The sequence below is a fragment of the Bos taurus genome, chromosome 5 (genome assembly GCF_002263795.3).
Source record: "Bos taurus isolate L1 Dominette 01449 registration number 42190680 breed Hereford chromosome 5, ARS-UCD2.0, whole genome shotgun sequence".
Taxonomy (NCBI): Eukaryota; Metazoa; Chordata; class Mammalia; order Artiodactyla; family Bovidae; genus Bos; species Bos taurus.
In genome coordinates this window covers 63,765,128-63,791,936 of record NC_037332.1, presented here as the reverse complement: position 1 = coordinate 63,791,936, position 26,809 = coordinate 63,765,128, and the positions used below count along the sequence as shown (strand labels likewise).

At 38.6% G+C, this 26,809-nt stretch overlaps 1 protein-coding gene and 1 non-coding gene across 5 annotated transcripts in view; one reads left to right on the top strand and one right to left on the bottom strand.

The window, feature by feature from the left end:
- ANKS1B (ankyrin repeat and sterile alpha motif domain containing 1B) overlaps positions 1 to 26,809 on the top strand; it is a 1,158,555-nt gene that overhangs the window by 255,131 nt on the left and 876,615 nt on the right. For all 4 annotated transcript variants that reach the window (XM_024992182.2, XM_024992180.2, XM_024992184.2 and 1 more), the window contains exon 9: positions 25,263 to 25,406. In XM_024992182.2, coding sequence (XP_024847950.2) covers positions 25,263 to 25,406 — 144 coding nt within the window. The remainder of the gene's footprint in view (positions 1 to 25,262; positions 25,407 to 26,809) is intronic.
- On the bottom strand, positions 16,169 to 16,241 carry TRNAG-CCC (transfer RNA glycine (anticodon CCC)). The gene has a single exon. It is a non-coding gene; the product is annotated as a tRNA-Gly (tRNA).

The window sequence follows — 26,809 nt, the reverse complement described above, 5'->3', positions numbered from 1 at the left end:
TACACAAGACCAATAACAAAAACAACTTCTGAGGAGATGTAATTTCTATTATGATGTTGTATGTATTCTAAAAGAAACTTCAAATCTTTTTTTTTTTTAATGAGCCAGAGTATTTTTAAATAGTTTTGAATATCTTTTTTTTTTTTTTGCTGCTAATTTTTATCTCATGAGTCATGATTTGATCAAAATATGATCTCAATCCCAGTTTTGTTTATGTCCATCAACTTCACATACATACTTCACCGTGTATATTAGTGTGATCTGTCCTTGTGTATAAACTGAGTGGAATAGAAATCATATCTATCCTGAGGATGCTTTGAAATTTATTTTGTTAATGTTTGAAAAACCCAATAAGATTCTATAAATGATGTGCTCTGATTAGTAAGGAATTGTTTAGACATATGTTTGTTGCAGTTCAATTGTTTAAAAAGACACCACCCTTATGGCAGAAAGTGAAGAGGAACTAAAAAGCCTCTTGATGAAAGTGAAAGTGGACAGTGAAAAAATTGGCTTAAAGCTCAACATTCAGAAAACTAAGATCATGGCATCTGGTCCCATCACTTCATGGGAAATAGATGGGGACACAGTGGAAACAGTGTCAGACTTTATTTTTCTGGGCTCCAAAATCACTACAGATGGTGACTGCAGCCATGAAATTAAAAGACGCTTACTCCTTGGAAGGAAAGTTATGACCAACCTAGATAGCATATTCAAAAGCAGAGACATTACTTTGCCAACAAAGGTTCGTCTAGTCAAAGCTATGGTTTTTCCAGTGGTCATGTATGGATGTGAGAGTTGGACTGTGAAGAAGACTGAGCACTGAAGAATTGATGCTTTTGAACCATGGTGTTGGAGAAGACTCTTGAGAGCCCCTTGGACTGCAAGGAGGTCCAACCAGTCCATTCTGAAGGAGATCAGCCCTGGGATTTCTTTGGAAGGAATGATGCTATAGCTGAAACTCCAGTACTTTGGCCGTCTCATGTGAAGAGTTGACTCATTGGAAAAGACTCTGATGCTGGGAAGGATTGGGGGCAGGAGGAGAAGGAGACGACAGAGGATGAGATGGCTGGATGGCATCACTGACTCGATGGAAGTGAGTCTGAGTGAACTCTGGGAGTTGGTGATGGACAGGGAGGCCTGGCGTGCTGCGATTCATGGAGTCGCAAAGAGTCGGGCACGACTGAGCGACTGATCTGATCTGATCTGAACTTCTTTTGTGATTTAAATTTCAACTTTGATATTCCTTAATGCAAATTGCTGTCGTTGGACAGCAAGGAGATCCAACCAGTCCATCCCAAAGGAAATCAGTCCTGAATATTCATTGGAAGGACTGATGCTGAAGCTGAAACTTCAATACTTTGGCCACCTGATGCAAAGAACTGACTCATTGGAAAAGACCCTGATTCTGGGAAAGATTGAAGGTGGGAGGAGAAGGGGACGACAGAGAATGAGATGGTTGGATGGCATCACTGACTCAATGAACATGAGTTTGAGTAAACTCCGGGAGTTGGTGGTGGACAGGGAAGCCTGGCATGCTGCAGTCCATGGGGTCGCAAAGAGTCGGACAGGACTGAGCGGCTGAACTGAACTAAATGAAATTGACACATTTAGTTCTAAAGTTATATAAATTCTAAAGTTACATAAATGAAAGCAATGTAGGTGAAAGTGTTTTATTAAAATCCAAAATGCCATGGAAGAGTAGCATCAATTTATAGCAGTTAGCAGCACAGACATCCAGAGAAGGCAGTGGCACCTCACTCCAGTACTCTTGCCTGGAAAATCCCATGGACGGAGGAGCCTGGTAGGCTGTAGTCCATGGGGTTGCTGAGAGTCGGACATGATTGAGCGACTTCCCTTTCATTTTTCACTTTCACGCATTGGAGAAGGAAATGGCAACCCACTCCAGTGTTCTTGCCTTGAGAATCCCAGGGACGGAGGAGGCTGGTGGGCTGCCGTCTATGGGGTCGCACAAAGTCAGACACGACTGAAGTGACTTAGCAGCAGCAGCAGCAGCACACACATCTTATCAGAAATATTCTGATTTTATTTCATTATGTTAAGAGATATTTAGTAACTGTTAATGAAAGCACTTGTAAATAACAAGCATTTAAAAAACTTCCTGATTGGATGCATTTAAAAGATTCTGTATCAGTTGTTCCTTTGTCTTACTTTGTTATGTTCTCCACATTTACCAGATTTTTTTCCCCTTGGATTCTGCTTTTGCTAAGAAAATGTTTTGATCCTGCAATTAAATTTGCAAACACTAACATGGCTTCCCAGCTATTGATAGTGGTAAAAGAACCCACCTGCCAGTGTAGGAGACATAAGAGAAACCAGTTCAGTCCCGGGGTTGGGAAGATCCCCTGGAGGAGGACATAGCAACCCATTCTTGTATTCTTGCTTGGAGAATCCCATGGACAGAGGAGCTTGGCAGGCTACGGTCCACAGAGTTTCGAAGAGTAGAACATTACTGAAGTGACATAACATGCACTCACAACATGTCTAATGTCTATTGTAGGTTCAAAACAGTATTTAATATTCTAGTCTTATTTTCTATTGCATTATGTTTTTTATGGACCAAAGCTGATTATATTAGTCTTTTATTTACATTCTCTTTTTATATGATAAAGTTAAGAAATTATGTTTTGCAGATTTTTGGTAAAATGTACTTACTCATTTTTAAAGTAATTGTGAAGCAATTGTGTAGTTTGCTCCAACCAATAATATGAATCATGGAAGTCACCCAAAAGTATCAAATCATTAGTCTAAACCATCTGTCCCATTTCTGTAACAGTGCTATGTCCTTAACCTACCCTTGATTATGTTTACAGAATGTGTAAAACCCCCAGTTCCTATTCCTATTTGTTCTACTTTGATTTAGTGTCATTGTGACCTAGAGTTAATCAGTTTTCTGCTGATCCAACAGATTTAATGTCTAATTTGTCTTCATTTACTTGTCAATGGAAAATGCTGCAGTTATAAGTTTTGTTACTTTATGATGGTCTAATTGATACACATTTCAATCACATTCTTTGCTTTTCTAAAATGTTGCTTTCATATAATTGAACAACTGTGTGCATCCTAGGTTGCTTCAGTTGTGTCCAACTCTTTGCAACCCCGTTGTCTGTAACCTGCTAGGCTCCTCTGTCCTTGGGATTTTCCAGACAAGAGTATTACAGTGGATTGCCATTTTCTCCTCCAGGTGATATTCTGGATCCAGGTATCAAATCTGGGCCTTAGACATTGGCAGGTGGATTCTTTACCACTAAGCCACCTGGGAAGACCGATTGAACAACTAATTCCCCTGAAAATGGGTGAAAATACAGTATAATAGAAAGAATTGAAATATAGAGATGAGGACTAGCAAGTGATATATACTATTTATATCGAATATGGTAAAATTTGTCATTTAAGAGTAATAATTTTATCTTAATTTTTGATGGTAGAACTATATTGAAAATACTTTTTCATGTATTTTCCTAATCAAACATACTTTTAATTTTCAGTTTTTCAGCCTCCCCCCCACCCCACCCCCACCACCACACATACATGAAGACATGTATATTTACATACTTCCTGCAATGAGGAATGAGAAATGCAATGAGAGGATTTCTATTTTATTATTGTTAAAAGAGGCAATAGAGAAAGGGAAAGGACCAGAGTTGTCAAGTCAAAAGTATATGCATATAATGTGCCCAGAACAGTGCTAGTCTGGTTACATCAAAATATAAAATATTGTCTCTACAATCATAAAGGTAAGATATTCTTAATGTAACATCTAGCAAATAGTTCAAAACAATAGAGTTGTCAAGATCATCTGCACTATGGGAATTCAGAGAAGAGAAATAGTCTCTGAACCCTTTCCTTGTTTATGATCATATAGAATTAATAGAAAAATATTTGTGCCTTGGTAAGTGTTGAACCTGTTTTAAATTACCCATTTCCCATAATTGAGCACTAATTTATTATTTCTGTCTCATCTCCTCGCTATGCTTTTCCTCATATCTGAGTTGCTAAACATGATCAGTGCATTCACACTGCCGTGATCATGTAATTCTTCTGCCTCATTATTATCCCCCTCTTACCCTCTCAACAAAATCTTTATCTCATTAGCTGCTGTTGCTGAAATGCAAGAACTTCTCTGAGTTCTCTCCTCCTCTCTCCACAATTGGAAATAATTGCTCCTTTTCTATACCTCCTAATACCTTTTTTCTGTATCTCTTTAATGCTCATAATTTTGGCTTAGTTTTATTGTTTGATTACTTATCTACATATCTTTTTACAGTTTCAGTTTAGAGTTTATGACATATTTATCTTTGTTTTTCTTCACCCTCATGCTTAGTCTTGTAGGTAGTAGTTGTTGGTCAATAGGTATTCGGTTGACCAAAACATTTGTTCAGCTTATTCCATAATCTTACAGGAAAACTCCAACAAACTTCTTGTTCAACCCAATACTTTAAAATTTTAATGCATTTGTTTGATGTAGGGGATGTGATTTTAATAAATTAAATTAAAGGTGGCGCTAGTGGTAAGGAACCCGCCTGCCAGTGCAGGCAACGTAAGAGACCCAGGTTCGATCCCTGGTTTGGGAAGATCCCCTGGAGAAGGAAATGGCAACCCACTCCAGTATTCATGCCTCGACAGAGGAGCCTGGTAAGCTATAGACCATGAGGTCGCACAGAGTTGGACACGACTGAAATGACTTAGCACACACACATATAATTAAGTTTTATATTAATTAACATTTCTCCCACAGAGAAGTTTAGGCCCAGATGGTTCACTAGTAAGAACCCTTTTGGAAAACAAAGAATGAGGGTTGTTCCCAAGTTGTTATATTTAGTCAAGATTACTGTGATACCAAAGTCATTACACAAAAGAAAAATTATACATCAATACTACTCATGAGTATGGTGTCAAAAATTTTTTGATCAAATAGTAACAAACCAAGCACAGCATTTTATTAAAAATATTATCCATCGTGATCAAATTGGGTATATGTTAGAAAGGCAATGTTTTTCTTTTTAACATCCTAAAGTCAATATAATTCACCACATTAATAGAATAAAGGAGAAAAATGTATGACCATGTAAATAGTTGTAGTAAAAGCATCTACCCATGATACAAAGTTTCAGTAAACTGAGAATAGAAGGAAATTCCTCAACCTATAAAAGGTCTGTCTACAAAGATGCCACAGTTATGATACTTCATAATGCTGAAGGACTGAATGTTTTTGACTTAAGATTAGAAACAAGACAAAGATGTTTACTCTTGCCATTTTTATTCATTTCTGTACTGGACGTATCGGGCAGTGCAGTACAATAAGGGTGAGAAATAAAAGCATACAAATTTCAAAGAAAGAAGTAAAACTCTGTTTTATTCATGGATGATATGATCTTTAACAGAGAAAATTCTAATAAATTCACAAAAAGGCACTAAAATATATGTTTAACTGGGTGCAAGATCATTAATTGTTTGCTTTTACATGAAGAACAATTGAAAATTATAATTAATCTAATGATACCATTGAAAATATTTTCCAAAAACTTGAAATGCATGTTTATCCCTACAAATTTAACAAGATATGTGAAAACTGGTGTACTGAATGAGGACTGCAAAAGCATTGTAGATGAAAAATAAAAAAGACCTAATGTAGGGAGAGATATAACATGTTCATAAATTGTAAGAATAAATATTATTATGATATCTGTTCCTCCAAAATTCTACTATAAACTCAATGAAATTCCAAACAAAATCCAAGTAGGCTGTTTTTTCAGACACTGATGTGTTCTAAAATGTGTATGCAAAGTCAGGGCCTAGAATAGCCAAAAATTTTTTGAAAAACAACAAATTGGAAGGATTCTCTGATTGCAGACTTACTATAAAGCTACAGTAGTCAAATCAACAAGGCAGTGGAATGAGGAGAGAGTGAAAGATCAATGGAACAGAATAGAGAGAGGGTGGAAATATTAATACACCATCACATATATGGTCGGGCCCACCCCATCCTTGCTCGGCCCTCCAGCTGCCCCAGTGGCCCACCCCCATCCCTCTTGGACCTCAAGTCCTTCTTCCCACCGACTACTTCTCCCTGCCATCCCAGGAGCCTGGTGCCCAGCTCTAGTCACACAGGGGAGCACAGCCGAGAATGTAAGGTTACTGAGGAATGAAGGATTGCGGGCTCCTGCAAACAACAGCTTTATGAGTGTGGCGAAGGAAGATGGCATAGTATAAAGATGTGCACTCATCTTCTCCTGAGAGAACTCCAACATTACAACTTGCTGCTGAACAACCATGGACAGGAGAATGTTTGATCCCACCAAAAAAAGGTATTCCACGTCCAAGAGCAAAGGGGAAGCTCCAGCAAGATGGTAGGAGGGATGAAATCACATTTAGAATCAAACTCCATACCCACCAGAGACACTCAGAGGGCTCAAACAAACCTTGTGTGCACCAGGACCCAAAGACCCCACAGAGACTGAGCCAGAAAGTGTTTGAGTGTCTCCTGTGGAGGTACGGATCAGCAGTGGCCTGCAGCAGGGACAGGGGCTCTGGGTGCAGCAGACCTGGGTATGGCATAAGCCCTCTTGGAGGAGGTGGCCATTAACCCCACCATAGAGCTGCCAGAACTTACACGGGGCTGCGGAAACAGACTCTTGGATGGCACAAACAAAACCTTGTGCTCACCAGGACCCAGGAGAAAGGAGCCATGACCCCCAAAAAGATTGACCCAGACTTGTCTGTGAGTATCCAGGGGTCTCTGGCAGAGGCATGGGTCAGTAGTGGCCTGCTGCAGGTCAGGGGTACTCCGTGCAGCAGTGCATGCATGGGACTTTTTGAAGAAGGTTGCCATTATCTTCATTACCTGGACCATAGTTTGGCCTCAGTTCAAAAAACAAGGAGGGAACACAGCCCTGCCCACCACAGAAAATTGGATTAAAGATTTACTGAGCATGGCCCCACCCATCAGAACAAGACCCAATTTCCCCCTCAGTCTCTCCCATCAGCAAGCTTCCATAAGCTTCTTATCCTTACCCACCAGAGGGCCAACCACAAGCACAGACAACTAATCAAATGAATGAAAACCACAATCACAGACAACTAATCAAACTGATCACATGGACCACAGCCTTGTCTAACTCAGTGAAACTATGAGCCATGCTGTATAGGGCCACCCAAGATGGATGGGTCATGGTGGAGAGTTCTGACAAAATGTGGTCCACTGGAGAGGGAGTGGCAAACCACTTCAGTATGCTTGCCTTGAGAATCCCATGAACTGTATGAAAAAGCAAAAAAGATAGGACACTGAAAGATGAACTCCCCAGGTTGGTAAGTGCCCAATATGCTACTGGAGATCAGTGGAGAAATAATTCCAGAAAGAATGAAGAGACAGAGCCAAAGCAAAAACAACACCCAGTTGTGGATTTGACTGGTGATAGAAGTAAAGTCCAATGCTGTAAAGAACAATATTGCATAGGAACCTGGAATGTTAGGTCCATGAATCAAGGTAAATTGGAAGTGGTCAAACAGGAGACGGCAAGAGTGAATATCAACATTTTAGGAATCAATGAACTAAAAAGGACTGGAATGGGTGAATTTCACTCAGAGGACTATTGTATCTACTACTTTAGACAAGAATCCCTTATAAGAAATGGAGTAGCCATCATAGTCAACAAGAGTCTGAAATGCAGTACCTCGATGAAATCTCAAATGACAGAAAGATCTCTGTTTGTTTCCAAGGCAAACCATTCAATCACACGGTAATCCAAGTCTATGCCTGACCAGTAATCCTTAAAGCTGAAGTTGAACAGTTCTATGAAGACCTACAAGACCTTCTAGAACTAACACCAAAAAAAAGATGTCCTTTTCATTACAATATGGGACTAGAATGCAAAAGTAGGAAGTCAAGAAACAACTGTAGTAACACGCACATTTGGCCTTGGAGTACAAAATGAAGCAGGGAAAAGGCTAACAGTTTTGCCAAGAGAACGCACTTGTCACACCCTCTTCCAACAACACAAGAGAACACTCTACACATGGACATCACCAGATGGTCAATACTGAAATCAGATTGATTATATTCTTTGCAGCCAAAGATGGAGAAACTCTATACAGTCGGCAAAAACAAGACCAAGAGCTGACTGTGGTTGATCATGAACTCCTTATTGCCAAATTCAGACTGAAATTGAAGAAAGCAGGGAAAACCACAAGACCATTCAGGTATGATCTAAATCAAATCCCTTACAATTATACAGTGGAAGTGAGAACTAGATTCAAGGGATTAGATCTGATAGACAGAGTGCCTGAAGAACTGTGGATAGAGGTTCGTGACATTGTACAGGAGCCAGTGTTCAAGACCATCCCCAAGAAAAAGAAATGCAAAAAGGCAAAATGGCTGTCTGAGGAGGCCTTAAAAATAGTTGAGAAAAGAAGAGAAGTGAAAAGCAAAGGAGAGAAGGAAAGGTATACCCATTTCAATGCAGAGTTCCAAAGAATAGCAAGGAGAGATAAGACAGCCTTCCTCAGCAATCAGTGCAAAGAAATAGAGGGAAAAAATAGAATGGGAAAGACTAGAGATCTCTTCAAGAAAATTAGAGATACCATGGGAATATTTCATGCAAAGATGGGCTCAATGAAGGACAGAAATGGAATGGATCTAACAGAAGCAGAAGATATTAAGAAGAGGTGGCAAGAATACACAGAAGAACTATACAAAAAAGATCTTCATGACTCAGATAATAACGATAGTGTGACCACTCACCTAGCAACAGACATCCTGGAATGTGAAATCAAGTGGGCCTTAGGAAGCATCACTATGAACAAAGCTAATGGAGGTGATGGAATTCCAGTTGAGCTATTTCAAATCCTGAAAGATGATGCTGTGAAAGTGCTGCACTCAAATGCCAGCAAATTTGGAAACTCAGCTGTGGCCTCAGGACTGGAAAAGGTCAGTTTTCATTCCAACCCCAAAGAAAGGCAATGCCAAAGAATGTTCAAACTGCCACACAATTTTACTCATCTCACACATAGCAAAGTAATGCTCAAAATTCTCCAAGCCAGGCTTCAATAGTCTGTGAACCATAAACTTCAAGGTGTTCAAGCTGGTTTTAGAAAAGACAGAGAAACCAGAGATCAAATTGCCAACATCAGTTGGATCATCAAAAAGCAAGAGAGTTCCAGAAAAACATCTACTTCTGCTTTGTGGACTATGCCAAAGCCTTTGACTGTGTAGATCACAACAAACTGTGGAAAATTCTTAAAGAAATGGGAATACCAGACCACCTGACCTACCTGCTGATAAATCTGTATGTAGGACAAGAAGCAGCAGTTAGAACTGGACATGGAACAACAGACCAGTTCCAAATCAGGAAAGGAGTACATCAAGGCTGTATATTGTCACCTTGCTTATTTAACTTATATGCAGAGTACATCATGTGAAATGTCAGGCTGGATGAAGCCCAAGCTGGAATCGAGATTGCCAGGAAAAATATCAATAACCTCAGACAGAGATTCAGATTACACCACCCTTATGGCAGAAAGTGAAGAAGAACCAAAGAGCCTCTTTATGAAAATGAGAGAGCAGAGTGAAAAAGTTGGCTTAAAGCTCAACATTCAGAAAACTAAGATCATGGAATCTGGTCCCTTCACTTCTTGGCAAATAGATGGGGAAATAATAGAAACAGTGAGAGACTATTTTGGGGGGCTCCAAAATCACTGCCTATGGTGACTGCAGCCATGAGATTAAAGGATGCTTACTCCTTGGAAGAAAAGCTAAAACAAACCTAGACAGCTTATTAAAAAGCCAGAGACATTACTTTGCCAACAAGAGTCCATCTAGTCAAAGCTATGCTTTTTCCAGTAGTCATGTATGGACATGAGAGTTGGACTACAAAGAAAGCTGAGTGCAGAAGAATTGGTGCTTTTGAACTGTGGTGTTGGAGAAGACTCTTGAGAGCCCCTTGGACTGCAAGGAGATCCAACCAGTTCATCCTAAAGGAAATCAGTTTTGAATATTCATTGGAAGGACTGATGCTGAAGTTGAAACTCCAATCCTTTGGCCACCTAATGCGAAGAACTGACTCATTGGGAAAGACCCTGATGCTGGGAAAGATTGAAGGCAGGAGGAGAAGGGGATGACAGAGGATGAGATGGTTGGATGGCATCACTGACTTGGACATGAGTTTGAGTAAGCTCTGGGAGTTGGTGATGGACAGGGAGCCTGGTGTGCTGCATTCCATGGGGTTGCAGAGTCGGACACGACTGAGTGACTGAACTGAACTGAACATATATGGTCAATTGATTTTTTTTTTTAAGTTACAGGGCACTTCAGTGGGGAAAGAATAATCTGTTACTAGTGCGGCTGAAACAACTTCTATTATATAAGCAATAATGAACCTCAACCTTTGCCTCATACTGCTATGAAAATTAACTCAATGTGGTTCAAAGACCAAAATGTAAAAGCAAACAATATGAAAACAGAATATAGGAGACTATCTTTGTGACTTGGTGTAGGCGAATTTTTAAAATATATTACTTAAATAGTACAAAGAATGTATGCCCAGAATATAGAATATTTTTAAAGAAAAACTCTTACAATTCTGGACATACAAATGCAGGGAAATGAATCTAAACACAGATCTTACAGTCTTCACAAAAATTAACTCAAAGTAGATTGTAGACCTAAATTTAAAAGCAGAATTATAAAGCTCCTATATTGCAGCATAGGAGAAAATCTACATAACCTCAGGTATGGTGATGACTTTTTAGATTCAATACTAAGGACATGAATCATGAAAGAAATAATTGGTAAGTAGACTTCATTAATAAAATTTCTCCTCTGTGAAAGACAGAGTCAAGAGAAAGAAGAGATAAGCCTAAGATTGGGAGAAAATATTTGTTAAACATATATCTGCTAAAGGACTGTTATCCATAATATACAAAGAACTCTTATAATTTAGCAGTTTGAAAACTAACAACTGACTTAAAAATGGGCCAAGGCCTTTACAGACACTTCATCTAAGAAGATATACAGATGGCAAATAAGCATATGAAAAGATGTCCCATATCATATGTTATCGGGGAAATGCACATTAAAGCCAGAGTGAGGTAGTATTGCACAACTGCTAGAATGGTCAAAATACAGAAACCTGGCAATACCAAATGCTGACACAAGATGAGCTCAAATGTGAAGCAAGGGAAACTTACTTATTGCTGATGGGGATACAAAATGGTACTGGCACTTAGAAGACAGTTACTACAGAACTAAACCTACCCTTGTCAGATGATCCAGAGCAATCTTGCTTCTTGATATTTATCTAAAGTAGTTGAAAACTTTTGTCTATACAAAAATCTGCACAAGGATGTTTATAGCAGCTTTATTCATAATCGCCAAAACTTGGAAGAAACCAAAATGTCTCTCAGTTGGTAAATGGATCAAGTGTGGTACATCCAGACAATGGAATATTAATCAGAGATTTTTTAAAAAGCTATTATTCAGAGCTTTGAAATGAGCTATGAAAAGCCAGGAAAAGGTGTGGAGGAAACTTAAATGTATGTTACAATAAAAAGAAGCCATTTTGAAAAGGCTATGTTCTATATGATTCTTTATGACATTCTTGAAAGGGCAAACCCATAGAGACAGTAAAAAAGAACAGTGGTTGGGTTCAGAGGGTGAATAGGTGGAACACAGGATCTTTAAGACAGTGAAAATATTCTGTATGTTATCATAATAATATATACATGTCAGTATGAAAGTGAAAGTGAAAGTCACTCCATGGTGTCCAACTCTTTGTGACACTATGGACTCTACAATCCATGGAATTCTTCAGGCCAGATACTGAAGTGGGTAGCTGTTCCCTTCTCCAGGGGATCTTCCCAACCCAGGGATCAAACCCAAGTCTCCTGCATTGCAGGCAGATTCTTTACCAGCTGAGCCACCAGGGAAGCCCAAGAATACTGGAGTGGATAGCCTATCACTTCTCCAGCAGATCTTCCCAACCCAGGAATTGAACCAGGGTCTCCTGCATTGCAGGCAGATTCTTTACCAGCTGAGCTACCAGGGAAGTCCACATGTCATTATAAATTTGTATAAACCCTTACAATGTACAGGAGTAAACTGTAATATCAACTATGGACTTTGGATCGTTATAGTGTATCAGTGTAGGTTCATTAATATCAAGTGTAACAAATGGACCTCTGTGGTGGGGGATGTTTATAAAGAGAGCTTTGCATGTCTAGCGGCTTGGGAAGATGGGAAATCTCTGTACCTTCCTCTCAATTTTGCTGTGAACCTTAAATGACTCTAAAAAGAACAGTCTTCATTAAAAAAAAAAAAAAGCTTATAATTCAACAGTAAGAAGTCAAATTAACCCAATTAAAAATAGACAAATGATTTGAAAGGGTATTTCACACCAAATCACATGTGTCTGGCCTAGCACAGGAGAAGATACTTAACACGTTGGCAGTCACAGAAGTGGAAATTAAAAGTGCTATGTGGCACCACTACACGTCTGCTGGAATGGCTAAATTAAGTGTTTCCAAGAATGGGAAGATACTAGAACTCTAATATGAATGTAAAGTGTACAAACACTTTGGAAAACATTTTGATAATTTCCTAAAAAGTTTAAAATACACTTACCATGTAACCTGCTATTTTAGGTGTTTACCTAAGAGAAACAGAAGTTTATGTTCACATACAGAATTATATGTGAATGTTCATGGGAACTTTATTCATAATGGCTCCAAACTGGAAACAACCTAAATGTCTATTAAAGGAAGAGTATATAAAAAAGTTTTGATGTATCCATACAGTAAAATACTACTTTGCATTAGAAAAGAATACACTACTGATATGTGAAAAATAAAGGTGTATCTCAAACATATTATGCTGAGCAAAAGAAGCCAGACCTAAAGTGTATACTTTGTGATTTCATTTTTGTGAAGTTCTACAAAGGACCTGTCTAATAGAGTGAGAGAAAAAAGATTTCTGGGCCCAGGAGTCAGTGGGTACTGACCAGGGGTGAGCACAGGGTAACCATTTGTGGTGATAGTTACACAAGTGTATGCTTTTATCAAAAGTTATCAACCTGAATATTAAAAATGGGTGCATATTATGTATGTAAACAATACCTCAGTAAGAAACTATTTGAAAACTAGTATGCTGATACTGCTGCTGCTGCTAAGTCGCTTCAGTCGTGTCCGACTCTGTGCGACCCCATAGACGGCAGGCCATCAGGCTCCCCAGTCCCTGGGATTCTCCAGGCAAGAACACTGGAGTGGGTTGCCATTTCCTTCTCCAATGCATGGAAGTGAAAAGTGAAAGTGAAGTCGCTCAGTCGTGCCTGACTCTTAGCGACCCCGTGGACTTCAGCCCACCAGGCTCCTCCATCTATGGGATTTTCCAGGCAAGAGTACTGGAGTGGGGTGCCATTGCCTTCTCTGGAATGATCTGTCATGAAGAATAGTGTATTTTCCAAAAGTTGAATATTTTGCCTCTTATACTAAATCCTACAGAAAAAATAAGCTTGAGTCAACTTTCTAAAAGTAACCTTTATCTTTTTGAAATTAGCTTTGACCTCTTGGGCATAAACCTGATATCAATGTAGACTTCTTTGTCTCTCATTTCATAATAATAAACAATATTATTAGGCTAGAGTCAGATAAATGAACAAAAGTTTTAAGAGAGAATAAGAACATATAAATTGATGCTAGTACTCTTATGGCAGAAAATGAAGAACTAAAGAGTCTCTTGATGAAAGTGAAAAACTTGACTTAAAACTCAACATTCAGAAAACTAAGATCATGGCATCCAGTCCCATCACTTCATGGCAAATAGATAGGGAAACAGTGGAAACAGTGAGAGACTTTATTTTTTTGGGCTCCAAGATCACTGCAGATGGTGACTGCAGCCATGAAATTAAAAGACACTTGCTCCTTGGAAGAAAAGCTATGACCAACCTAGACAGCATATTAAAAAGCAGAGACATTACTTGGCCAACAAAAGTCCATCTAGTCAAAGCTATGGTTTTTCCAGTAGTCATGTATGGATGTGAGAGTTGGACTATAAAGAAGGCTGAATGCCAAAGAATTGAAGCTTTTGAACTGTGGTGTTGGAGAAGACTCTTGAGAGTCCCTTGGACTGCAAGGAGATCCAACCAGTCCATCCTAAAGGAGATCAGTTCTGAATATTCATGAGAAGGACTGACACTGAGGCTGAAACTCCAATCCTTTGGCCACCTGATGCAAAGAACTGACTCATTGGAAAAGCCCCTGATGATGGGAAAGACTGAAGGCAGGAGGAGAAGGGGACGACAGAGAATGAGATGGTTGGATGGCATCACTGACTTGATGGACATGAGTTTGAGTAAGCTCTGGGAATTGGTGATGGACAGAGAAGCCTGGCATGCTGCAGTCCATGGGGTCTCAAAGAGTTGGACATGATTGAGCGACTGAACTGAAGTGAACTGAGTACTAAAGTAGAATAGCAAACCAAATGAATTCTTTGAAGTTTCCTAGATGGCCATGCAAAGAATGTCAGCTATGTAAAGAGGTAGCAGGTGGGGACACAGTGTGTTGGAACACAGCATTTTAGAGCAATTACAATGAATGTCTCATGTACTATTAAAAGGAGAACAGTTCTCCTTAATCTAGTTTTCAATATTACTTGCAACTAAAATAGTTCCTTTAATAGCAATTCTGTCCTTTAATAAATGTGAATACTGGAGAATCCCCAGGTTTAAAATATCACTGTGTACAGTAATATTATTTTGATGTGTGGATGCTAGGAGGTGGACTCAGTGTACTCATTGGCCTAAAGAATTTCTTCTTCCTTTTCCTTGCTGGTATAAATCAGTTTAGGATATATAGGTAACTATAAATCTGAGAGAGATTTCAATTTTCAGAAGGCCATAATGTTGCATCTGTTGTGAATTTCACTAACTTGGGGCAAATGACTGTGGTGAAAAGATAGTATAAGATAGCACTGGAGTTATTCTCAGAAAATTTTAAGCAGAGGTTTCAGTTCAGTTCAGTCGCTCAGTCGTGTGTGACTCTTTGCAACCCCATGAACCGCAGCATGCCAGGCCTCCCTGTCCCATCACCAACTGCTGGAGTCTACCCAAACCCATGTCCATTGAGTTGGTGATGCCATCCAACCGTCTCATCCTCTGTTGTCCCCTTCTCCTCCTGCCTTAAATCTTACTAGAATTGCATTTCTCTGCATTATAAAAGGTACAGTAATTTGAAGAGCAGATAAAAAAATTCTATGGGAAGAAACATACACCAAAGAAGATGAAACCATCCTTCTACCCAACCATCATCACAGGGAGACAAATATTTGTTGGGGAGGAGGAATGATTAAGTTGTGCAATTTAAAGTTAAGTCTCCTCAACTACAGAGTTTTTGTTAAACTCTAAATTGCTTGCTAATGGTTGGTATAAAAGCATTCTTTAATGAAATCAAGCAGATGTTGATTGAGTTCTATGGTAGTTTGAACATGGAATGAATACAGTGAGGGCAAGTGGATATAGAGGAGTCAGAAGATAAGGACACTAAATTCAAGGTTACAGTTAAATTGGTGCCTTCTAGTATCAGTGAGAATATTCACATTATTAAAATTTTTAGGGCAAGCTGACATTCATTCACTCACTCATTATTTATTTAATCAACACATATGCACTGGTTTGGAGAAGGCAATGGCACCCCACTCCAGTACTTTTGCCTGGAAAATCCCATGGATGGAGAAGCCTGGTAGGCTGCAGGCCATGGGGTTGCTAGAGTTGGACATGACTAAGCAACTTCACTTTCATTTTTCAGTTTCATGCATTGGAGAAGGAAATGGCAACCCACTCCAGTGTTCTTGCCTGGAGAATCCCAGGGACTGGGGGGCCTGATGGCCTGCCGTATATGGGGTCGCACAGTCGGACACGACTGAAGCGACTTAGCAGCAGCAGCAGCAGCATGCTCTGGTTTTGTGGTATCTAAACCAACAGACACCTCTGCAGCCATGCAGTTTGTAATCCAGTAGGGAAAGGAGTTATTTCTTAACCATTTCCTTATTTATTTAGCTGTGCCCAATCTTAGTCAGAGCATGAGGGATCTTCAGTCTTCCATGTGGCATGTGGGATCTTTAGTTGCAGCATGAAAACTCTTAATTGCAGCATGTGGAATCTACTTCCTTGACCAGGGATCAAACCTGGGCCCCCTGCATTGGGAGTACAGAGTCTTAGCCACTGGACTACCAGGGAAGTCCCAAGAAAGGAGTCAGTGAACCAAAGTCATCTAATTAGCTTTTAAAATTTTATTTGTGATAATTACTATAAAAATATCAGGGTGATGTGAAATTATGTAAGAAAGGAAACTAATTTTGGGGTACCAAAAAGGACTATCAGAGGGAGTGAGTTAAGTTCATACCTAGAGCACAAAGATTAATCATGATGAAGACAAGAGAAGAGATTGCTCCATGAATTTATTTATTAGGTTTTAGTACAATAGCAAGTAACAGAAAATGCAAATAGCAGTGGCTTAAAATGGAGAAGTTTATTTCACCCGACTTACATAACTTAGGGCTGGACTGTCCAAGGATGGACTGTCCTCATCAGTACACGGAACCCAGAATTATTCTATTTGTGTTCTACTATGTATATCCTCTAGTTCGAAGGATTCTTCATGGTCCAGGATGACTGTTCTAGCTCTAATCATTTCATTAGCACTCCAATCAGCAGAAAGAGGAAAGGGAAGAAGGAAGGACATGCCTCTTTAAGAACATTTCTTATACCCCAGGTTTATACCTTAATAATATGGCCACATTTAGCTGTGACAGAGATTGGAAAAATGGTTTGTATTCAAAGCAGACATGTTTGTGTGCTAAGTCACTTCAGTCCTGTCTGACTGTGAGCCTATGGACTGTATGTAGCCTGCCAGGCTCCTCTGTCCATGGGATTCTCCAGGCAAGAATACTGGAGTGGGTTCCCATGCCCTCCTCCAGGGGATCTTCCTGACCCAGGGATCCAACCCACATCTCTTCTGTCCCCTGCATTGACAGTTGGGTTCATTACCACTGGTGCCATTTGGGAAGCCCCAAAGAAGATATGTGCCCAAGTGAAAATTAGGGTTCTATTACTGTAGAAAAAGAGGGCTAGGTGTTTTGTTATAGTGGAGACAACTAATAGCCTCTGTAAGAGAAAACTGTATGTACTTAGATAAACTTCTATATAAGAGAAAGTTTGGTATATTCAAAAGAAAGAGCATGCTGCTGTTGCTGCTGCTGCTGCTAAGTCACTTCAGTCGTGTCCGACTCTGTGCGACCCCATAGACCACAGCACACCAGGCTTCCCTGTCCCTGGGATTCTCAAGGCAAGAACACTGGAGTGGGTTGCCATTTCCTTCTCCAATGCATGAGAGTGAAAAATGAAAGTGAAGTCGCTCAGTCGTGTCCGACTCTTAGCGACCCCATGAATTTCAGCCCACCAGGCTCCTCCATCCATGGGATTTTCCAGGCAAGAGTACTGGAGTAGGGTGCCATTGCCTTCTCCGAAGAAAGAGCATAGTGTGTTTAAATGTTATGAGCAAATGGAAGGAAGAATGGCGAAAATTGGACAAAACTAGGTATTGCAGGTAATGGCAAATCATACACAGCCTCGGAAATCATGTTAAGAATTTTGAATTTTATCCAAAGAACAATGAAAAACTATTAAAAGTTTTAAAGGAAGAGGGTAACATTTTCAATTTCTCATATAAGAAATTTTTTTTCTCTTGTCGTGTGGAGAATACTTTAGAGACTTTGGAAATATATATATTGTTGTTGCAGTTCAGTTCAGTTCAGTTCAGTCGCTCAGTCATGTCCAACTCTTTGTGACCCCATGAATCACAGCACGCCAGGCCTCCCTGTCCATCACCAACTCCCAGAGTTCACTCAGATTCACGTCCATCAAGTGAGTGATGCCATCCAGCCATCTCATCCTCCGTCGTCCCCTTCTCCTCCTGCTCCCAATCCCTCCCAGCATCAGAGTCTTTTCCAATGAGTCAACTCTTCGCATGAGGTGGCCAAAGTACTGGAGTTTCAGCTTTAGCATCATTCCTTCCAAAGAAATCCCAGGGCTGATCTCTTTCAGAATGGATTGGTTGGATCTCCTTGCAGTCCAAGGGACTCTCAAGAGTCTTCTCCAACACCATGGTTCAAAAGCATCAATTTTTCGGCGCTCAGCCTTCTTAACAGTCCAACTCTCACATCCATACATGACCACAGGAAAAACCATAGCCTTGACTAGACGGACCTTTGTTGACAAAGTAATGTCTCTGCTTTTGAATATGCTATCTAGGTTGGTCATAATTTTCCTTCCAAAGAGTAAGCGTCTTTTAATTTCATGGCTGCAGTCACCATCTGTAGTGATTTTGGAGCCCAGAAATATAAAGTCAGCCACTGTTTCCACTGTTTCCCCATCTATTTCCCATGAAGTGATGGGACCAGATGCCATGATCTTCGTTTACTGAATGTTGAGCTTTAAGCCAACTTTTTCACTCTCCTCTTTCACTTTCATCAAGAGGCTTTTGAGTTCCTCTTCACTTTCTGCCATAAGGGTGGTGTCATCTGCATATTTGAGGTTATTGATATTTCTCCCGGCAATCTTGATTCCAGCTTGTGTTTCTTCCAGTCCAGCGTTTCTCATGATGTACTCTGCATAGAAGTTAAATAAGCAGGATGACAATATACAGCCCTGACGTACTCCTTTTCCGATTTGGAACCAGTCTGTTGTTCCATGTCCAGTTCTAACTGTTGCTTCCTGTCCTGCATACAGATTTCTCAAGAGGCAGGTCAAGTGGTCTGGTATTCCCATCTCTTTCAGAATTTCCTAAAGTTTATTGTGATCCACACAGTCAAAGGCTTTGACATAGTTAATAAAGCAGAAATAGATGCTTTTCTGGAACTCTCTTGCTTTTTCCATGGTCCAGCGGATGTTGGCAATTTGATCTCTGGTTCCTCTGCCTTTTCTAAAACTAGCTTGGACTTCAGGAAGTTCACCATTCACGTATTGCTGAAGCCTGGCTTGAATAATTTTGAGCATTACTTTACTAGCATGTGAGATGAGTGCAATCGTGTGGTAGTTTGAGCATTCTTTGGCATTGCCTTTCTTTGGGATTGGAATGAAAACTGACCTTTACCAGTCCTGTGGCCACTGCTGAGTTTCCCAAATTTGCTGGCATATTGACTGCAGCACGTTCACAGCATCATCTTTCAGGATTTGAAATAGCTCAACTGGAATTCCATCACCTCCACTAGCTTTGTTTGTAGTGATGCTTTCTAAGGCCCACTTGACTTCACATTCCAGGATGTCTGGCTCTAGGTCAGTGATCACACCATCGTGATTATCTGGGTCATGAAGATGTTTTTTGTACAGTTCTTCTGTGTATTCTTGCCACCTCTTCTTGATATCTTCTGCCTCTGTTAGGTCTATACCATTTCTGTCCTTTATCGAGCCCATCTTTGCATGAAATGTTCCCTTGGTCATTCAGTTGTGTCCAACTCTTTGTGACCCCAGGGACTGTAGCTCGTCAGGCTCCTCTGTCTATGGGATTCTCTAGGCAAGAATACTGGAGTGGATTGCCATTCCCTTTTCCAGGGAATCTTCCTTACCCAGGGATTGAACCCAGCTCCCCTGAATTGCAGGCAGATTCTTAACCGTCTGAGCCACCCAATAAGAGTACTCTTTGGCATACAATTGCATATTTATCAATTCTGAAAAAAGCACTGGACATGAGTTCAAATCTGGATGGACATGCACTGAATGTTTGTAATAATAATTAATATCAGAAAAGCTTCACTTTCTCCTTTATAACTTTTTATTTTGAATGATTTGTTTTACAATAAGCATGTGTTACTTTAAGTTTCACTAAAAGTTAATGAATCATTTTCAGTTTTGAAAAACAAACACAAAAAGACTTTGCTGATTTGCAGACCAGATTGCTGACTCCTGTCCCTAATGATCTCTCTTTGTTTTGCCCTCCGTTTCTGATGGTTGCTTCTTCTCTGGAGTCTGCCCATTTGCCAGGTCCCTTTGCATTGACAATTCTTTTAGACTGTTTTCCTACTTTTTAATTTTGTGTTTGCATTTCTGATAGGATGAGAAGTAGCTTTGTCTCATTCCATCATCCCATTTCCCCACTCACAGGTTGTTCTCTTATATCCTGGCTCTGTCGAGCAGCATCAGTTTCTGCTTTTCTTCCAGGGACTTTTGGACAGGATGTAGATGTCCTTGGAACTTTCTTGGTGGCTCAGACGATAAAGAATCTGCCTGCAGTGCTGCAGTTCAATACCTGGGTTTGATCCCTGGGTCAGGAAGATCCCCTGGAGAAGGGAACTGCCACCCACTCCAGTGTTCTTGCTTGGAGAATTCCATGGACAGAGGAGCCTGGTGGGACTAACACTGGACATCCTTGGATTTTCTCTTCTCCTACTGCCAGCATGTTTCTAAAGACATGCACTCAAGGATTGACTAATGAGGATTAAAGAGTCTGTGTGGAAATCATATCTGATCCTTGATCCTTTTCCTGAACAGTATACACTTTAATTGCTTAGACTTACAAAAATTTTTTTTAGCCTTTAACCTTTTTATTTTGTATTGGAGTATAGCTGATTAATAATGTTGTAATAGTTTCAGGTGAACAGCACAGGGACTCAGCCATACATATACGTGTATCTGTTCTCCCCCAAGCTCACCTCTCATCCAGGTTGCCACATAACATTGTAGACTTACTGAATTTTGGACTTAACATTTAAAGGCCATCAATGATAAAGTATAACATAACACAGAAATTCCTTTGTGGATATTCTGAATATTTTGAATATCTTTTGTCTCTTTAAAGAGCTCTAGAAATTAGAAACTTCCTTCTAATTAGTAGTTCTTAGAAAGATTAGAGAAGGCGATGGCACCCCACTCTAGTACTCTTGCCTGGAAAATCCCATGGACGGAGGAGCCTGGTAGGCTGCAGTCCATGGGGTCGTGAAGAGTCGGACACGACTGAGCGACTTCACTTTGCATTGCATTCACTTCACAATGCATTTTTCATTTTCATGCATTGGAGAAGGAAATGGCAACCCACTCCAGTGTTCTTGCCTGGAGAATCCCAGGGACTGGGGGGCCTGATGGCCTGCCGTATATGGGGTCGCACAGTCCGACACGACTGAAGCGAATTAGCAGCAGCAGCAGCAGAAAGATTATAGGATCTAGAGTCAGAGGACTTGTATTACAATCTTCCCTCAATTGTAGGATGACCTTGCAAATTGAGTAACATTGAATTGTACACAGCTAACTTCTAAACTGTCTTTAGGGGGCAGTACTAAACCACAAAATTTATAAAATAAATTTTGCTATTTTTGCTAATGCTATTGGCAAATGTTAATATAAAACAAAACTAAAATAACAATGATGAGACTTGTGATGCAATTATATATACCTCTTATTATTAGTAAAATTTTCTAGGTAGTCAAACAAATGTTAGTTTAAAACTCATTCCTTTAATGACTTATTTAATAAATAATTATTAAATTACATTATACAAAAACACATGGTAAGAGATGCAAATGTGAATAAGGCATATTTGCTTTCAGATAACTTACCATTAACTAAGATAAATAATTTGTATGTGTCTGTGTTTGTGTGTATATAACTCTTTCAGGCTAAAGATTATGATAAAAATAACATTTATTGATGATTTTTTATGGGCTTCCACAGTAGGTAGCTCAGTGGTAAAGAGTCTGCCTGCAATGCAGGAGACACGGAAGACGCGCCTTTGATCCCTGGGTCTAGAGGAGCCCCTGGAGGAGGAAATGGCACCCCCCTACAGTATTCTTGCTGGGAAAATCTCATGGACAGAGAAGACTGGCAGGCTGCAGTCCATAGGGTCTCAGAGAGTTAGATATGACTGAGTGACAGCACTGCAGCAGCACTGATTATTTTTCATCTACCTGTCACTGTCAAGCAACTAATTTTATCCTCATATAGCCCCTTCAAGTAGGAATGATTATTATGCTTACTTTGCAGATAAGGAAACTGAGGATTAGTCAGATTATGTGATTTGCTCAGTAACACAGCTTGCAAGTGGCAGAGCCAGGAATATATATCTATTTGCATATATTAAATATATATCTGTTTGACTTTAAAACTTCTGCTCTTTGCCACTGTACCATTTGTCATTTCAAAGTCTATGTGAAATAACAGAATACACAAACTGACAGAAAGAACTGAAGACTTTCAGAAGAGAGCAACATCCTTCCTGTTTGTGGTAAATCTGGAAAATTTTATGTAAGAGGTGAAATCTGAATCGTATTTTGAGGAATCAATAGTATTATAGGAGAATAATAGCTAAAAACAGTGGTTAATACTTATTCAAACCTGACTGTGTGTCAGGCACCATATATTCATTACCTTATTTTTCAGGAAAAGTTTCTAAGGGAGGTGTATACTACTGTATTTTCCCACTGCATAAGGTAAGTGAGGCTGCCGGTGGTCCTATACTCTGAAAATCACACTAATTAGTAGGCTAAAAAGGAAGAGAGTTAGAGAACTTGAATCCAGGACTAATTTTAGAGTCTAAACTCTTAAGCAGTACAATAGTGGTATGGAGAAGTAAGGTGGAGGGCATGAACAAAAGCACAGAACAGATTAGGAAAGGATAAAAAATTCCATTTGGTTATAGCCTCGGGTGAGTAAAAGGGAGTAAGAAAGGGGCTGAAAAATAGTGTGACCATAAAACCTTGAAGCCATATTAAGGAATATGGATATTATTTGCTCTACAATGGGAAGTACTTGAAGAATTATGAGCTGGGAACAGACATAAGCAGTTTTTCTTTGGGGAGGAGAAAGAGACAGAAGAAAAAAAACTGATTAATACTGCCATATGTATCAACCTTAATTGTGAAACCAGTAATTGATCATGAGTTGGTGAAGGAGATGCCCATTTGATCATTCTAGTCATTTTTATAGATAGCATTGATCAAACATATGGATTGGATGCCCTAGAGTTAGGCAGTCTGGATTAGGATCCTTTTTCTGTCATCTCCGTGACCTTGGGTTTTACTTGACTTCTTGTGGCTTAGTTTAGTATTTTCCTGAAAGTCTTGTGTGAATTAAAATAATGAATAATAGAGGACTCAGTAGATTGTAGCACTGTATTATTGTATTATAATTATAAAAGCACTGTAGCACTATATTATATCTTACAGACAGTAACTCATTGAAGGACTATTGAAGTTCTTAATTTCTCAGTTATTGAAAATTGATAAAGGGAAATGTAAGATGTGAATGCAAAAACCAGTTGTATTGTGAAGTCTTATATGCTGCTTTTTAAAGCAACAACTTTCAGGGGGAGATGGGTGCTATTTACAATTCAGTATGTAAACTATCTTTACTAACTTCAGTAATCATAATCTATCAATGTTATACTGAACACTACACTCTGAATATTTCTAGACAAACTTATTGTCTTTGCTATTTAAAAAAATACTACCTGCTGAATATTCAGCAGGCTCTTTTAATCTGGAATTTTTCTTTCATTCTGGCAAAATTTCTTGCATTGTTGCTTTGACAATTTATTTTTACCTCTACTTGGAACTCTTAGTTTGATCCCTTAATTTTCTTAACTTTTAACTTCTTTTGTTCTGTCCTCTGGGAAATTTGCTCAGACTTATTTTCCAACTCTTCTGTTGGATTTTATGTATTCTCTCTCTCTGAGGATACTGTTTATAATTTTTATCTGTATGTTTAGTTTGGCCTGTTAAAAGCTTCCTTCCAATATATGGTTATCATACTCTTGTTCATATTTAACTGAAAAATTAGGAACTGTTTATGTGGATGGAGTTTGTTGGGGAGGGGTTTCACAGTAGGCATTAAGGCATGGACCCCTCTGCCATTTTCCTAAGTACTTACAGATTGTTTTTCTTGAGCGGTCCAGAGGAGTATACTCTCATCTGCTACCTGGGAGATATGAGCTTAGCTGCCATGTTCTCTAAGACAAATGTGGGAAGAAGGCACAGGGGCAGGTGGAGCATCTTTATTTACTACATAGATATTCACTTAATTTCATTGTTTTTAAAGAGGCATCCCTCAGTTCATTGTGCCTGGTTTCTTAGAATTCATAATCCCTTTGCTTCAACCTCACCAGAAGGTAAATCTCCAATTTCTTGTCAGGTGGTGAAGGTTTATTTTCTTGGCTGGGTGATGAGTCTGGGGTCTAATTTCTAATATAGAGTTTCTATTCTGTTTTAGTTCCACCAGCACCTACAAAATTTCTTGCATTATTACTTCACAGGTAGTCAATCTCTCTCATTCATAAGTCCTTTAGAGGAGTTGAATCATGAATAGATCTGCTTTTTATTCTTCCTCTTTGCAGACAGTTTGCTTTCCGAATCAAGTTTTCTATATGAAATTGATAAGTCATCTGTTTATCATTGTCTAAATGTTTTCTAGATATTGCTCATCTGTTAACTTCCCTCCTGTTGTCCTTGTCCTTATGGTTTAGATCATTTTTGCACAAGTTTTGCTGTCATTTAAGTGAGATTTGAAAAGTAGCAAAACTAAATATGTTTGCTTAGCAAGGAAGTCCTATTATTAACTTTTAAAGTATCTTACAAGGGCTTCCCAGGAGACATAAGAGACAGGGGTTCAATCCCTGGGTGTGGAAAATCCTTTGGAGGAGGGCGTAGCTCCCAACTCCAGTATTCTTGTCTGGAGAATCCCATGGACAAAGGAGCCTGGTGGGCTACAGTCCAGGGGTTGCAAAGAGTTGAACATGCCTGAAGCGACTTAGCACATACCCCTCTTATGCATATAATATGAAATTTTATGAATTTCTTTTTTTTCCCCAAAACGAGTCTACTTTTTGATGACACTGTGAAAAAAAATAGAATTTTATCGATTCCTATTTCAATATTTTAATTTTGTTCCTCTGATTTCATTAGAAATCAAAATATTTGTTGCTGTTTTTATGTTCTTTTGAGTCATTTTCATGTCCTGTTCTTCAACATGAACTTTGCAATTTACCAATCTTTGTCACCCAGTTTTTTCACTTTGTTTTCTTTCACACTCAACTTAGAATTAAATTATATATATTTTTTGGCTGATTTCCATAGCACAGTCACATAACTATGTCCAGAATTAAGCTAATTTCTTCTTGCTAACATACACCATGAGAAATTTATGTAATTTAATTGATGTTAAGATATCTGACTGACATTGATATAATATATTGCTATGATATAAATTTAATTTCAGAGAACTTCATCTACAATAAATTTGTCACCAGGAGAAGTGGAAGAAGATGATGATGATGAAAACACTTGTGGGCCCTCAGGACTCTGGGAAGCATTAACTCCTTGTAATGGATGTAGGAACCTTGGCTTCCCCATTCTTGCACAGGTAATGGTTTACTTTCTTAAGATACAATAAAACATAAAAATGGTTGCCTAGGTTTATAAATAAATCTTTTTTATTATCCACTGAAAATCCAATTAGTATTTTATTTATACTTTGAAATTTTTTCAGTTCAGGGTCAGTAAAATGCTTATATAACTAGCTGTACATGTATGCATAAGTCAACACATACTCTACATAATTATAATTTTATGTGATTTTATTTTGGTCATGATGCTAGCTCTAGAAAAATTGAGTTATATAAGAGGTTTTAGTATTTATGAGTTTGAAATATTTCATTTTAAAGAATGCTATTTTGAAATTAAATCATAATTCATATTTAAATAATAATAAAATGATTTAAAAGAAAGCATGTGAGAGCTCTTTAAAAGCATAGAGATTTTTTTTTTTCTTAGCACAATGGAATATTGTAGAATAATGTGGGCCACTGACAATTATGCACTACAATACCAAAATGAGAATAGAACACTAAAGCATTGATTATAATTTTGAAATCATTTCACTACTCATTAAGTCACTTTTAATTTTATTGTGTCACCCTCAAATTTTTCTTGTGCATTATGATTCACAAGCCCTTAGAGGAGCTTCAGAAATAAGTAAAACAAGCCAAACAGAATTAGGAAATTTGAAGCCACAATGAATTCATCTCTACATGAAGATGAAAAAGCACTTAATATGAAAAATAGTGTAATGGCAAGGTGTGTTTATGTAACTACATAAAATATAAGTGGAAAAATAATCTAGGATAAGAAAGAATTCAGTATATCTCAAAAATTTGTTTTCTGTTTTGCAACAAATATGAAGTAATTGTCTTCAAGAAATCATTACATGTTTCTACATCTATGTCATAAGTTAATCACAGCCACCCAAATTCCAATATTGATTTATTGCACTTAAAGAATCTCTTTATCTTATATGAACTATTTATGAAACTTTAAGACAATTTATACTAACCTTACAGAATTCTTTTCAACGTTTACCGGCCTGTGAGATCCATAAAGGCACACTATGTATTGCTCAGTGTCTATGATTTAATGCCAACACTGTTCCTGAAACATTGTCACAATTACCTAGTATTTGAATTAAATGATTTTCTATAGGGTTTCATTTCTTCACTTGTTGATGTTTGGCAGAAACCAATGCAATCCTGTAAAACAATTATCCTTCAATTAAAAATAAATTAAAAAACACTTTTACATATTTAAAAGGGTGTGTTTGTGTGTATGTTAGTCAAGGGTATAGAAGAAAGGAAATTAAGAAACATAGGTTTTGATTTTATTAATATACTTTTATCTGCTTAACAGTTTACCAGTAATTGAATGCTTTTACCTGTTTTTTGGCTCATAAAATTAATATTTTTGTATTTTTATTTTCAAAAGTAGAATTCT